This window comes from Chaetodon auriga, chromosome 13 (assembly GCF_051107435.1).
Source record: "Chaetodon auriga isolate fChaAug3 chromosome 13, fChaAug3.hap1, whole genome shotgun sequence".
NCBI lineage: Eukaryota > Metazoa > Chordata > Actinopteri > Chaetodontiformes > Chaetodontidae > Chaetodon > Chaetodon auriga.
In genome coordinates this window covers 22589202-22604723 of record NC_135086.1, presented here as the reverse complement: position 1 = coordinate 22604723, position 15522 = coordinate 22589202, and the positions used below count along the sequence as shown (strand labels likewise).

Genomic DNA, 15522 nt, shown 5'->3' with positions numbered 1-15522 from the left:
AGCACAAGCTGCAGTGTTCCAGCGCGTTAGTAGTAGTAGTCGTGGATTGCAATATCTTTATTTATAGATTCATTAAGTTATCAATTTAAAAACAATCAAAATAGTACGCAATAACCCACTGTTTGTGTTTCACTGAGCAGCACATATAGAACTCAGAATTAACTTGTTTGTTTACACCACATATTGCGTGTCTGTGCTGACAGGTCACATGGGATAACAATAGCAGGAGTCTGAATCATGAAATGGTGCTATATTTGGACAGCATTAACCCAGCATATTAAGCCTGGTGAGGGGGGTGGGGGGGGTTGCCGGGCCGCGGTGACAGAGACCCGTGGTGTCGGACATCCTCAGCCGCTGCATTAATGCTGACGATTAGCGGACGTGCCCCACCCACGCAGCTCATACAGGAGGGAGGTGGTGGCGCTGCAGTTTATTTTGGATCCATGCCAGCACCCAGTCAGGCTGCAGGCAGCGAGAGCGAGAGCAACATAGAGAACTACTTTTACTGTGAGGGCTGAGAAAGCAGTCACCCACCAAACACATTACACTTCAGACAGCGTTTTCATGGATGTGCGTCTTATCCTGCTTTTGATCCAACCTGATTATTCACCTCCCTGTTTACTGATTTTTACATTGTGACTTGTGTCCTGGTTTGTGTTTGACTCCTCAACATGCCCGAGACTTTTTTTTTTTTTTTCTCTCATTAACCAATCAGGTTAACAATTAAGGATGAAGCAGTTCTGGTGTCTGGTTGCACACTGCTGCAGGTTAACACTGTCTGCTGGGTTTTATCTTTGTCACTCAAAGATATCATACTCATCCTCCACATTACTGATGGCTTTGACATGCAGATCATCATGTGTTTTCTTTTTTCTCTTATTTTTGGCTGTTATATCGAACCACTATGTGACTCGAGCCGAGAATGCACCGACAACGTAGACAGTGGTCAGACAACTGGAACAGGTGTTAAAGCACCGCTGTATCCAGGTTCCTCTCTGGAAGGATATCGCTTCATTTGACTTTGTGAAAATGCATCAATATATTAGACAAATTAGTCATTTCAACTAGACTGTGCCATAGAATATTAAGAATTTTTAACAAAATTAAGATTAACATTAGATTTGCTTTCTGATCTGTTATGGCTCCATAACTCTTCAACAAAATCAGCCTCTGAATCAGTTTGAAATGAGGAGAACGCCATGCAGCTGCAGAATCATCACTTCAGTCCAGTATGTACAACTTAGGCAGATCTAGGCGGGGGTATTCAGTTGTTTGCAATCTGCAACCTCACCACTAAATCCTACACACTGGTCCTTTAAGAAGTCTTATGTTTTAAGTGGGACTATGGAACATTAAACTTCAGACTGCAGCAAAAAACCAAACCTCAGTTTGCACCATACAACATATGACTCTCTGCTCAAGGTCTGTGCTGCAGTTCTCCATCAAGTTAGCTGCCCTTTTTGTTTTTATGAATTTCTTTTAGCTTCACAGTGCCATCAGTAAGTCTCTCAAACCTTGTGCTCAGCTCGGGTGTTAATATGTCCAGTAACACGTTAGCAGCTAATCAGGAAGTGCAGGTCAGGATGTTGACACAGTAGCTACAGAGAAAGCACTCACTCTGGATTCAGACCAGTAGTGACAACTGACGTGCTGTACGTCTGTGTTTTCTGCTGTGTAAATCAAAATAGAACTGCATCCCTTTTTTTTTTTTTTTTTTTTCTATTTGTTTTCTATCCCAATGCAACTTGAATTCAACCCGTTTTTAGGTGAAATTATCTTTTTACTTGCTATTGGTGCATTGGACATCATTTACTGCTGCTACAGTTGCTTTTCCAGCGCAATGATTTAGTCTTAGTAAGGAAAAATGTATGAAATTTCTAATACGGCTTTCACATTTTAGGGTTTTGTGTTGATATGAACAGAAAACATTGTATATGTTCTGTTGTTCTGTACTCTGTTCTGTCTTTGTCTTCTACATGCTCAGTGCAAAGCCAGCGCTTTCAACCTCTGAAAGTTTCTTCTTCTTTCTGCGCAGCACTGCTTATATTTCCGTCCCCTCACTGTGCAGCACTGAGAGCAGGAGACTGAGTGTGTGTGTCAGCATGTGCACATGCAGCCACACACAGTCCAGTGCATGCATATAGTATGTGTGTGAGTGTGTTTGTGTGTTAATTATTCTGCCAGAGAGTGAATGGCAGTGAGTAAATATAGAACGTTTCAACTCCTTCACCCCCCCAACACTGCAGTAAATGAACACGCGATGCATACATACCACCCCCACATCCACTAACATACACATGGATGCACGCAACACACACATGCAGGCACACATAGAGCGGCTGAACATGAACACGCGGCCACTAATGCAGGGTGAAAGCACGCACCCTGTGCTGCTTTCGTGTCTCCCGAGGTTTCTAGATCACATGGTGCATATTTGCTTATGAGAAGCGATCCAGAGAGGTGGGAGGAGGAGGTGAGGAGTGATAGGATTTGGGCGGAGTAGAGTGGGGAGGGGTCACTACTGATTACCAGGTTTTCCTTTTGGTGGCCTGCATTCCTCGCTGCGCTGTATCGTGATCAGCGGGGCTGGGGGATGGGGTTAAGCCCTGTAGGGGAAGGACGGAGGGAAGGACGGGCAGAGGGAGGGGAGGCAGGGTCGTCATGAAGGGATGACCCACTGCTGACCACGTAGCCCAGATAGCTCTGCCTTTCATTGGTGTGCAGATACGTGACCTACAGGAAGGAGGGGGAGGGGATGCGGTATTCCACATAACAAATCATCGCTCCCATTCTAAGCGAAACAGTGATGTGATCATGATATGTCACAAGATTTTCACAACAGCCACACAGCTTACATAACCAATCCTGGAGCAGCAGCAGCGGCAGCGGTGGCGGCAGGCTATAGAAACATTGTCCGACTGCAGCTCTGATAGATATTTCCAGCTGTGTGCCAGTTCTATGCGTGCCATGTCATTGCAGCGATGTTAATTCCATTAAAACTCAGTTATTTGCTCTCATTTTCTTTCAGGCACATAGCAACATGTTCTGCAGATGAACCAATTAGAATTAATTAGAATTTATTGATGCTAATTCAGCTGTAAAACAAAACAGCTAAGCGATGTTTTGAAGGAAAACAAGAGATGCTACTTTACTGTAATTTCTATGAAATTGGTCGACTGTCAGTGTACGCACTAACTTCATGCGTACAACAAAGCTACATTCTACTCGAGTCGGAGTCGTGTTTTACATAATTCATTTTCTATATCCATGTCCTGATCCAGGGGGAGTTGCATAATGTGTGTGCTGTGCTGGTCCATGTTTGCCATCTCTCTATTAATGGAAGACATTTTAAGCCGGTGCTTTTATAATAGATATGATGGTCTACCATATGGAAACTTGTGAAAAATTAATTTGTCCTCTCCAGCCATGTTGCTCTTTTGTTCCTTGTGATTTGCAGATTAAGGCGAAATGTGAACCAGAGCAAAAGAATCAAGTGTTTCACCCATAAGAAGAAGTCCATCTAAATAAATAAAACTTATCAAAAGCATGAGAAAATCAGGTGAAGTGTTTCTGTAAAAATTCTAGTTAAATGCTATGTTGTTGTCTCAGTACCTGTACTCTGTGCAATGACAATAAAACTGAATCTAATTTAATTACCGTATAGACCTGTTGAGAGCATACTCAGAAACCTTGTTTTCACCCGTTGTGTCCTCACCTCACCAAGAGGGGCCCACGTTTATCGTAATCTGTGCTGAAGGCTGTCCCCTGTCAGCAGGAGACACTACAGCTTCATGCTGTTCACAAACATTCAATTATGAGTAGAACAGCAGTTTAAAGGTTTTGCTCCTTTAAAGGCATTCTGAGTAATTAAACATAAAACACTATCAGGCTGTACACTGTTCTGTTTAGTGATAGAAGGACCATGAAAAGCCTTTACTTAAAGATGCAGTAACTGGTATTTTGGCCAGTGCAAACGGGAAATAAATATAACAATTATATATGACTACTTCATTAAGTTCATATGACAAACATGCAAGCCAGTTGTTGCCAATTTACACACCCAGAGTCAGGTGATCATTTTCATGGCACATTCTTCACACAAAAATATTGATTAGTGCAGCTTTAATGTAAACTGTGTGGAATTTTGTCCTCTGGCCAGAGGAAACATTACAACCTCATGATGTATGTAAACATCAAAAGCTAGTGGAAATTAATGAAAAAGTCATGCTCCTATTAAATTATTCCAGGTATTTTTCTGAAATAATGCCCATCAAAAGTAAAGTGCATCAAAGTTGTTTGAGAAGTAGTGTTATGTCCAGCAATACACAGCAAACCACAGTACAGTGAATCCCTCTGCAGTCACAGGGATTACGCCTCCTAATCTCCATCTATATTTACAATAGAGTGTGTCTGAAAGAGCTGCGGTTCACTTTAACAGCAGGCATGTTGCTATGATAAAATCACAGGATTAATCATAATTTCATATCCCGTCCACTCCAGGTTTAAACTGTGATCTGTGAACTGTGGTGTTATCTGAAGCTCTGGACACAATAACGACCATCTGACATGCATCTGCGAGGGCCCTGGTTATGCAACAGCAGTCACGTGATGGCAGGTTTGGTTCTTGCTCCCTGCCTCTGAAACTCAGGGGACCTTTCCAGAAAAACGAGGGAACCACAGGGGACTGGGTGTGAATGAAGGTGGGGCAGGAAAAATGAAAAGGACAACCAAGCCATTTGGCTGAAGGCAACCGTGACTCTTCCAAGAAACCCAGGAGAAGCCTTATTGACTTAGTTGTGTCATCCAGGATCTTGTCAGGATTTTCTCCAACGTAAACACCGTAACAGCGTCCACACAGGACCAATCCTCACTGACCATTGCTCATCTGCTGGAACTAACAACTAAAAGAAAGCATAATGGCTGTTCCATCCTACATACTGCAGCCTATGTCTTGAATTTTGCCACAGATTCTTTCACTTTCCTTTGGGATGGGATGTCTTACAGGAAATGCACAAATTCAGGAAAAATGAAGTAAACCTTTTCCTGTTGGAGCAGCTGTCAGCAGGACTGACCAGAGAGAAGAGGAAAGGTGAACTTGCACTTTCAGTGAGTGGTGAGGGAAGCCATTTGTGGTCAAAACCTCCAAAGTGTACCTTTAACATTTAGAATAAAGCAACCACCTCCAGAGGGTTGGGAGCCACAGGTATTTGAACAATGCTGTTCACATCGCAGCTGCTTTTCGATGTATACAAATGTCAAAATCAAGGCTGTTAAGTGCCTTGCAGATGTAACTTTAAGTTTGTCCCAGGTGTTTAACAAGAGGACAAGAGATGTTCATCCTCTGCAGAGCATGATTGTGCTCAAAAAAATCCATGGCTGTGGTAGAATAGTGGTTTTTGCTTTGGAAGGTTCCTAACTGAGTGAAATGACCCAGATCAGTCAGCCATGATTCCCTGTCAGGGGAAGGCGTTTCTCCGGTTTCTTTCTCATCTCCTTTAGCATTGGGCACACTGCACTGTCCATTAGGTTGGGAATGAAGATAATGTCGTCACACATTCCTCATGGCAGCAACATTTAAAGCGATGCACCATTCAGCATCTGCTGTGACATAATTACACAGCCTGGTGTAAGAGCAGCTGGAATCTCTTTGCAGCATCTTTTCTTAAGTCCAGATGAGTTCTCTTTCACAGCTTTCCTTGACCTCGATGGAAAATGTCATGAGGTTTAGGGACTGTTTAGGAGAGGACATTGAATTTCACTGACGCCTATGTCTATCAGGACATTAGTTCATGGAACAAAACGTTTCTCAATGGAAAGTTTGAGACTGAAGGTGGCAAGAGAGGGAAGTCAGGCTATCTCCCAAATGATTAGAGAATTAAACATTTCAATAGCAAATTTTATGGCAATCTGTTGCTGAGATATGTCTCTCTGGACCAACATTTGACACACCGACTGGAAAACTCACCCCACACATGGAAAAAGAGGGGAGAGCAAACGAATACTAACAAGCATATCACTGATTCTCCACACCACATTATCTGTGACAGCACTGCTGGGATCACTGCATGTGGCCCGCTGCAGAGTTTAGAAAAAGGCCAGGAACGTGGTGTAAATCTTGCAGGATATGTTGGCATCACATCTGTCGCCTTACAACCTGGGGCTACAGCACTTCCAGGGACAAGCCTTGATTCCACATTTACTTCATCATCTAGCACAGCTCTGTTGTCATGCGCGGAGCATAAATGATCCAAAAGGCAGACAGCAGCTGCGAAGATGGCTGTTAGGGCTGAGAGCTGCCTCACACCCAGAGAGGGGTGATCCCAGTGTTATTGGTTTTAAGAGAGTTAACGCCCCTCTCTTCAGACTGGCTGACAGGGAAGAGCCAATTGTAGCTCCTGACAATAACAAAGATGGCAGCTGGGCTGGATAATACTGTCAGCCAGATTAACCTCGCTGTGCCTGAGCTTTGTTCAGATCCGACGACATATTCAATTAGACGCACAGTCATGACCATGAGTGTTTGAGTGCAACTCACTTCAAACAGTAAACCTCACTGAAATGACTTTTTTAAAAGAGATACAGTATCAGGGAGACATACTCCACAGCTCAGTCCAACTGTAAGGCATTTGAATATTTCATGCAGGTGACGTCCAAACACATCCGAGCGGAGCGGCTAATAGCCGAGCGTTAAAGCAGCAGCAGCATTCCCAGAGTGCACTGGAGCTAAGTCATCGCTCCACAGACCACCCACTTACAGATGCCTTTGACAAGCAGGATTTGCTGTGTTTACAAACAACAATTTATGGCTGACCACAGGGGCAGCCTGGGGAGATGGGCCCCCAGGGTCCACAGAGCTTTCTCTCTGTGGAGCTGCTTCCTTAATGTAAGAGCCCTGAGCTCGTTAATTACTTAGAGACTGTCCAGGAAGTAGGCTAATGCAGTTGGACAGCAGGGTTTGTTCACTGGCTACACTTTGACCTATTGGTACTGAAATCCACTATCAATAATTCACTCTGACAGACCGAATAGCCAGCGAATACTTCCATATGTTGTTGAATGGGAACAATGAACATAACATCTACTGATAAAATGGTCCTAATTGACATTTGTCAGCAGAAAGAATGGCTTCAGATGAAGTGTGGGCTTCACTTTGTGACTTCAGGGCCATATACACAACATATGAAGCAAGCGGTCTCACACACACACACACACGCACGCACACACACACACACACACACACACACACACGCACACACAAAATAAAAATATGAAACGCATTGTCTCCATCCGTCTGAAACGCAGTCAGATCACCGGTGCTGTATCCTGTCCGCCTCACCCCAAACAGCCATCTCAGAGCCGCTGCCTTAAACAAACATTGCTCTGCCTCCATTTCATAAATTCTTTAAACTCCAGGGTTTCTCTCAATTATTCATGCTTCAAGAGCATCTGATGGCCGCATTGCAGCATTCTCTTTGAAAGATCACCGCCTAAAATAACAATGTCTCCACTCTGTATGGTTGAGAAGAGCATACACATCCATCCATTGGTGTGCGACGCTTTGCGACGCTTCGGCGTTCAGTTTTAATGGACACCGGGCAAAGCTCCATCTCCTAATCCTCGAATAAGTGATGTCACACACACATACAATGGGTTTCAATGAAATATTGAGGGCCTTTCCCTCAGATGAAATCATCTGAATAAGCCAGCGGCTGGTTGCTCTGCTCTTGGTGTGGTGGTCTCCACATGTGTGGTTGATGAGATGAGCCTTGAGATGTGGGCAAACACATCCAGCACAAATACAGAGTGAGCAACTCGACTGTTGTGACATTCTGCTAATGGTTGGAGGGACCAAAGCAAAAACCGAGGGCATTTCCAAACAGCCATCCACTTTAAACTGCTCTCTCCTGTTTAAATTCATCACTCGCTTGTCTTACATACACAAAACAATTTTTTTTTTCCCTTAGAGGGCCAAAACTGCAACTTAATGGTGGGCCACAGGCCAAGAGCACACACCCATTGAGATGCATTGTTAAGATGCAAAATGATACTATCCCACTAATCTAGTTCCATTAACTGGCTGAATTATGTGCAAAGTGTAACTCTGCCTGCTGTGCTCAGATTATGGAAAATAATGAATAAGGATCCTCCATATTGGCAGGCCCCAAACTTCGGTTCACGGGCCCTACTCAAGGCGGCCTATCTCTAAAGAGCTGCTCTCATTTTGGGTATTAATGATGCTACAAGGACCAGTGTGTAAGATGTAGTGGCACCGAGCAGAATAGTAGTAGATTACATCCAAATGAACACCCCTCGCCTCACCCTCCCTCTCCAAGCATGGAGGAGAACCTACAGTGGCTGAGAAGCTGGCAAAAAATGGCATATAAACATAAAGACAAAGAGAGCTCATTCTAAGATAACAAAAACACAAAGATCATTATTTTCAGGTGAATATATGCTAAGAAAAACACATTTCTGAATATTATACTCCACTTCTTCCATGATCTGTCAATAGATGCCCATAAATCTTACACACTGGAGCTTTAAAAGAACAATCGTCATTTACAAAGTTAAGTGATGATCAATGAGTGTCAGTCAAAGGTGTTCCTGAGCTTTACTGTTCATATTCTGTGATAAATAAGTGTTTCCATTGTAGCACTTGCACTTCAAGTCTCTGTAGTCTTTTAAAGTCACACAATTCATTTGTTAACATTCAAAAAGCTAAAGCTCCCATGAAGGTTTTCAAGCATGGCAGAGCTCATATTATACAATACATCTAGTTCATTAATGTCATTAATTCCATTATCATTTTTTATTTGTAATCTCTGCTGTGCATATATATATGTGTGTGTGTGTGTGTGTGTGTGTGTGTGTGTGTGTGTGTGTGTGTGTGTGTGTGTATGCTGTCCAGCCCTTCCAGCCTAACTCTCCTGAATACAGTGATGTCTAACCCTCAATAATAGTCTTGGGCAGTTGAAAAATGTTTTTTGTTGAAGGCCACTAAAAATTGGAGGACCATGTTATTACTATGCATCAATTTATTGCCTGTCTGGACAAATGAAGTGAAGTGCATGGCAGGCCTGCTGTTACACATGCTGTAGGGCTGGATTTTCAAGAACTGCCTTATTACAGTCAATGTCAGGATGTTTTTCAATGCCGTTTTCTCACTTGTGGAACTGAACCTGTAAGTTTTGGTTCTCTCTCCAGCAGCACCTTGAATCACAGCTGCATGCAGTGACTGTGGCCAAGAAAGAACTACTACACTCACTCCCTCTTCCACTGCTGTTCACTATAAGCTGCACTAATTGAGAATGTGAAGAGGACTGTGGGATTGGTGCTGCTCGTGCTGGAGCTGGGCTGGCACTTCCACCCTGCTTTCAGCCTCTGTCTGCCGGACACAAACAGGGTTCATTAATTTGATATTGATCTTCACTGAGTTTCATAGCAAACAAGATGATTTCCCATAACTGTCGCACTAATTGGAAACAGGTTTATGCGACAGACATGATCAATGCGTCCATGGAGCTGTTCTTATGCAAAAGAGTCAACCTAGCAGCAAACAAATGCATCATGTTAGATAAGATGAATGAGCAGCGTTGCAGGTTTGTCACAACACAGAACAAAAGTGACGTGTGGGGCATCTGAGAGTCATTCAAAGCACCAAGCAACAACCCAACCAAGCAGTAACGATTCACTTCTCTTGACTCATAAATTTACCAGAGAAGAAGTTCTTGGCTCGCAGGTAGCTGACACTCAGGCGGAGGATGGAGAGTTTGTCCAGACTGGCGGTGACCTCCTCGGGGAACGGCAGCAGGCTGGCCAACCGCTCCAGCTCCCCGTTCAACCTGTCTCGATGCCGTTTGGACGGGTTGGACTTGGCTCCTTCAGCTGGTGGCTGCTTCACCCTGATGAACATGATAGATGGAGAAAGAGCTCACGACAAATTCATCTGCTTTCGTTCAGAACCCACTACCTGAAGGGCCCCTAAACCACCACAGCACAGACCTTTGAGCAAATACGTTTTTGAATCTGATACTGCACATTTTGGGATTTTAACAACAATTTCTGGGGATGATATACCAGTTGTTTGTGTGTGTGTGTGTGTGTGTGTGTGTGTGTGTGTGTGTGTGAAACAAAAATAGAAAGGGAATATTAAAATTTTAACAACATTTAGCAAAATTTTGTAATGTATACTTTCCATTAGAAAACAATAGAATAGAATTAGAATTTTCTTTACATTTTTTATTTTTATTCTTTGCGTGTGTGTGTGTGTGTGTGTGTGTGTGTGTGTGTGTGTGTCTTATTTTTCATATAATTATTATTTTTTTAACCAACATCAACTTTTTCTTGACAGCCTGTTGATCTCGGTGATGGCTCAAAATTCATTTGCCCTTCTCTTTTGGTGTGAAATTATTCTGATTTTTTTAAATTTTATAAGAACTGCAACATCCAAGGCAAAGTATTAAATAAACAACAACTTAGCAGGAAAAAAGTGACAGTGATGCACAAGAATTTCATGTAAAAGTTTCCCTGACTGTGAACATCAGAAAGCTTCAGTGGATGTTGGAATGGGCAGATTCTGCTCTGTCAGCACTGTGGAAAAGGGAAATTAAAATTTCTTTCAAAACCACCAATTGCCAAAGCCTTTTTTGCGGCACACACACACACACACAAACACACACACACACACACACACACACGCACACTCACACACACACACACACAAATATAAGAGAATCAAAATGATCAAATCAGAATCCAAATAATTTGAAATGATGAAAAGTATAGATTTTTACTGATAAGATGGAACTGTAAAAGGTTATTTTATTTACATTGACGACATCCAGAAAATCTTCCCATCTTTGTTTTTTTTTTTTTGCTTTTTTTTTGTATGTGTGTAGTCTGTCAACTGTGTTTTCTCTGATGCTGGATATGCTGTTGGTAGTTACATGTGTTTGAAAAATGGAGGGAAAATAAAAAAAATAAACCATTAAAAGCACATTTATGAAGCAGCAGCAACAGCAGAAACGATGACTTTGCACTGTTCAGACTGCAGTTCTGATGGAAGCTCTGCAGTGGTTATTTAATATTCAACATAAATAATCTTTTAAAGAAATAATGCAGGCCAACACACAAAACTGCTCAGGAAACTGCTGCATTCCATACAGAGAGTGAATAAAAATCAGGTCTATCCGTAGAGACTGTGGCATTTATTCTTACTTAGTCTTTTTTTTACCCACCTATTATCATCATTGGTGTTTGATACCTATTCTCCATTTATTCTCCTGACCATCCTGTTACATGCATATTCAGTTGAATGACTTTCACAGGTTGGTTTGTAAGGGTCTTCACCTTTAATTAGCTGTTATGTTACTGACTATGCACAGGCTATGCCAGCTCACTGCATGGAGTCTGGGACCCTGCAAGAGATCTCAACATACATTTGATGATTAGTAAGATAAGCAAAAGAAACCCCACACAAATAAAAAAAAAACATTCCTGCTACACAGATTTACTCTTCTGCTTGTCTTCACCTCTTCAGGCCTATAACAAGTATTTTGATGAGGAGGGTAAAAATTACTTACTTGTTGGCTTTAAGCCAACAAACCTCAGACTCAGGAATAACCTGAGAGGAGGCTGTATGTGGACAATTTCACATCTCAAGGGGTTTGTACACTCACAGACTGTGTGACATCACCCTCATTTTCATGGCAACACACAGGTGTTGACATATTGTGTGTAAGCTACTCCCAGTCCGGCTGTGCTGATGGCTTTATATGAAAAAGAGAATAATCAGTCATTACAATTTGACCATATTAACGGAAATATTCAGCTTTCATACAGGAATAAATCAAAGTAAGCAGCACTTTGCTACTTTCATTACCTGGAAATGTTACGTTATTTAACAGAATTATTTATTAGAGTATGGCAGAAATATGAGCCGACAGCAGTTCACATCAACATGGATTTAGATCTGTTTAGACTCTACGTCCACGATGGGATGTCACTGTGCTTGACCTGCAGTGCTGATTGTGCTTTTGTGTGTGTGTGTGTGTGTGTGTGTGTGTGTGTGTGTGTGTGTGTGTGGATGCATACCGCTACACTGCTTTAATAAACAATTATTTTCATGATGATAAATCCACTGATTTTCTGTTTTTTCTATGAACAGTTCAGTCTCTACGATGCCATGAAGTCATATAAACTATGTTTCATGAGTGAGGAGTCCACAAACTTCTTATTTAATGTGATCAACAATACAAAAGCCCAACATTGGTCATTCTGGATATTTCAGAGATCAGACTGGAAACCTGTACACTGGCAGAGAGCTTTTCACCATTCTCACAATGGAATCAGTGTTGATTGATTAGGATGGGATCATTGTCATTTCTGCGTTTTTATGAATAGAAATAAATAAACAGAACTATGATTTACAATGCTATGGAAACACAGTGAGCAGAGCAGCAGGAACTCTTTGGATTGGGAAAACTGCAACCAAGCAACCAATAAAGTAACTATCAGAGCGTCATAATAACATGTGTCTCCATGAAAAACCTGCCATGACCTGCACCTCCACGCTGTTCCTGCTCTGCCTCCTCATCCACTCACTCACATCTGAGCATCTCTGTGAGCACAAGTATGTCACCTACAGTTTTAGTCTCTCCTGAATCTGCCTCATCACAAAGGATTATGGGGATTTTACTAAGTTCTGTTTGCAGACGCTCAGTCTCCTTTTTAGGAATGATCAGATCCGCTTGGGCCTTAAAATTCTCCCAGATTAAAGCATTTGAAGTGGAGCAGTCTTACAGCCTATATTAACATGTTTCACACACAGGTTGATCCATGAATTTTTATGATCAAATATGACTTCACGAGTGAAGCCGAACCTGCAGCAGAGACATCATTTGTTTGCACGCAGTCATTTCAGACAGCAGGTCAGTGATGCTGATCAAGCAGCAGCAGCTCTCACTGATGGCTCTTAGCACTGTACAGTTTTCTAAAGTCACTCACATGGGATCCCATCACAGGACAAAGACGATCTGACTGCATTTGTCTGCGTTTCTCTTCAGTGTTTCACTTTATGTTTTCCACCGGCAGAGAAATGGCGTCAGTTTGACGCTGCATGACTGATGTGACACCAAAACAGTTACCCTGCTGCAGCTGCTCACTCTTTACCACATCACTTCATTTGGACCCTCTCATCACTGCTGCGGAGGATTTAATCAAATGTTTGTGTTTTTAAATACAGTCGTGGGAGTCATTCAGTCTTAAAAAAGGTCGACTTAATAATAATAATAATAATAATAATAATAATAAAAGAGTCAAGGACAGAAACCGAAACGTTTATTTCTTTTAAGATTTTAGTCTAAAAAATCCATGATTTTATTAAAAAACGAGTAAACATTAGATATCCTAAACAATCAAAATGACCGAACTAGAAAAAAAAACAAAAAAAAAAAAAACGGTTCCTCTGATCCTCTGAAGGGCGTTTGACAGAAAATGGCGCAACACCCCGAATGAGTCCCAGTGAGTCAGTGAAATAAGAAATTAAAAAAAGAATCAGGAGGAAGAAAATTTAAATGTATGTTTCTTGTGGTTTACTGCAGAACTGTGTCAGAAATATCTCTATAAATAAAAACGAAAGAGTGCTGAAGGTTAAAATGAGGCCGCAGTTTCAGGCCTGCAGTAATCCGCAGGCATTAAGGCGAGCCTGCACATTTCCAGCGCACTTTTACGCATTTCCATCATGGATGTGTCAGAACGGAACCTCACCAAATATCCTATGAGTCGCCTGGCAGGTGCGTTGAAATGAATTTGAATAAGGGGAGAAAAGGAAATGTTGAAGGAAAATCTATTTCCCTCATCGATTCAGAAACTGGTTTCTTAAATGTTGTAAGGAGCTGCTCGCGCTTGTCGCAGGTTTGTGCATTTAGAAACTGACACCACAGTTCATAGAAGCTCGCCAGGTCGATTTTACTTTAACAGGCTATTTTCAGTGAATAATCTTGGAGTTGGCAGAATAAAAAAAAACAAAAAAACAAAAAAAAAACATAATCAAACGAACTTACGCTCTCTGGACTGGTTTTCTCCTCTTGCGTCCTGCATACATGACGGCTCTTCTTATATAAGCCTCTGATGAATCCCTCAGAAATACACAGAGCCTCTTTCTCCGCTACATGTAAGCCACCAACAATATTCTGCTATAATCCTCCAGATCAAGGCTGTAAAAAAAAAAAAAAAAAAAAAAAAAATCTGGAAAATCAAATTCAAAACTCAAAAACAACCGCCAGCCGCCAAATGTAATGAGTTGGGTCGACCAGACGTCTTTATCCTCGTTTTTTATGGAGTTTAAATCTAAATCTGCACCCAAAAAACAACAAGTGACGCAGCAGAATCCGACCCGCTGAGAAAAATAACCGAACAGCTGACCCACCAGCTTTACGGAAAAATGAACTTGTTCCAAGTAAAAAGGCGATGCTGAGTTTTCATCCTCGTGAAGAAAAAAAGAATGAGATTATCAGAGTAGAAGCTTTCTGCAGACAAATCCTCCTCCTCATGTCTCCAGGTCAGAAATACAACCAGACAACTTCAACTAAAGCAGCAAAAGCTTCAAGTATCTACATCTTAACATCTACATCAGAGCTGCTCTCCAATTAGCGCCGGACACGGGCTGCAAAGGGGGACCGCGGGTGCGCGCATTCCATTGGCGGGCACGCCCGACACAGATTTTTTAAACGGGTGCGCGCTCAAGCGGCGTTTTATAAATGACAGCACGGGGCAAGAGGCACGCGCGCGCCCGTGGGAGAGTCTCCTGGAAACACAGACCGAGCGTGTGCACGGCGGCGCGTTCCCGAGCGAGTCCCGCCGTCCAATCAGCGCGCAGATGCGAGACGGAGGTTTATGTTGAGCCTGCAGTGGCCCGTGCTGAATGTGGGTCAGGGGTTAGACTTTTAAATAATGTAAGTGAATTCATTTTTGCATTGGAAAGAGCTCTGTGGGTGTTTACCTGCAGCGATGGGACTGCTGGACGCCTCATCTCAGCTGGTGATGAGGTGGGAAACGAGAAGAACCTGCAGGCGGTAATGATCATGAGGCAAAAAAACACAATGAGGAGGGGAAAAAATAACAGAAGTAGCCTTAATAAGGGGAAAATTAAAAGCAATTCTAATTCATCTGTTAGTAATTCCAGTGCATCAGGTGAGAATATGGAAACAATGTGACAGTGTGAACAGGTTCAGATCATTGTTGTTGCTTTGGTTCACTCTCTCTCATCGTGCCACTTTTAATCACTGCAGGCAGCTGTTTTCTGAGGAAGAACTCTGAAATCCACAGCCAGCAAAGGCAGCGCAGAGGAAGGCTACTAGAAGGAAAATGTGGATGTAAACGGTGCAGGAATAAAACTAAATGAACCATGAAGATGGTTTTGAGGAACGAAATCCACTTGACACTTTTGTCAAGGATAATCGTAGGTCTGTAGGTGAGAGAAGTATTTGATGCACAATTTCAAGCTCTTTAATTTAAACATTA

At 42.3% G+C, this 15522-nt stretch overlaps 1 protein-coding gene across 1 annotated transcript in view; it reads right to left on the bottom strand.

The window, feature by feature from the left end:
* Window positions 1-14643, bottom strand: part of LOC143330867 (aryl hydrocarbon receptor-like) — a 35389-nt gene extending 20746 nt beyond the window's left edge. The window contains exons 1-2 of the mRNA XM_076747627.1: window positions 14064-14643; window positions 9715-9902 (exon numbers count right to left, since the gene is read on the bottom strand). Of these exons, the coding sequence (XP_076603742.1) occupies window positions 9715-9902; window positions 14064-14104 (229 nt within the window). The 5' untranslated portion in view covers window positions 14105-14643. The remainder of the gene's footprint in view (window positions 1-9714; window positions 9903-14063) is intronic.
* Between the last annotated feature and the right edge of the window lie 879 nt (window positions 14644-15522).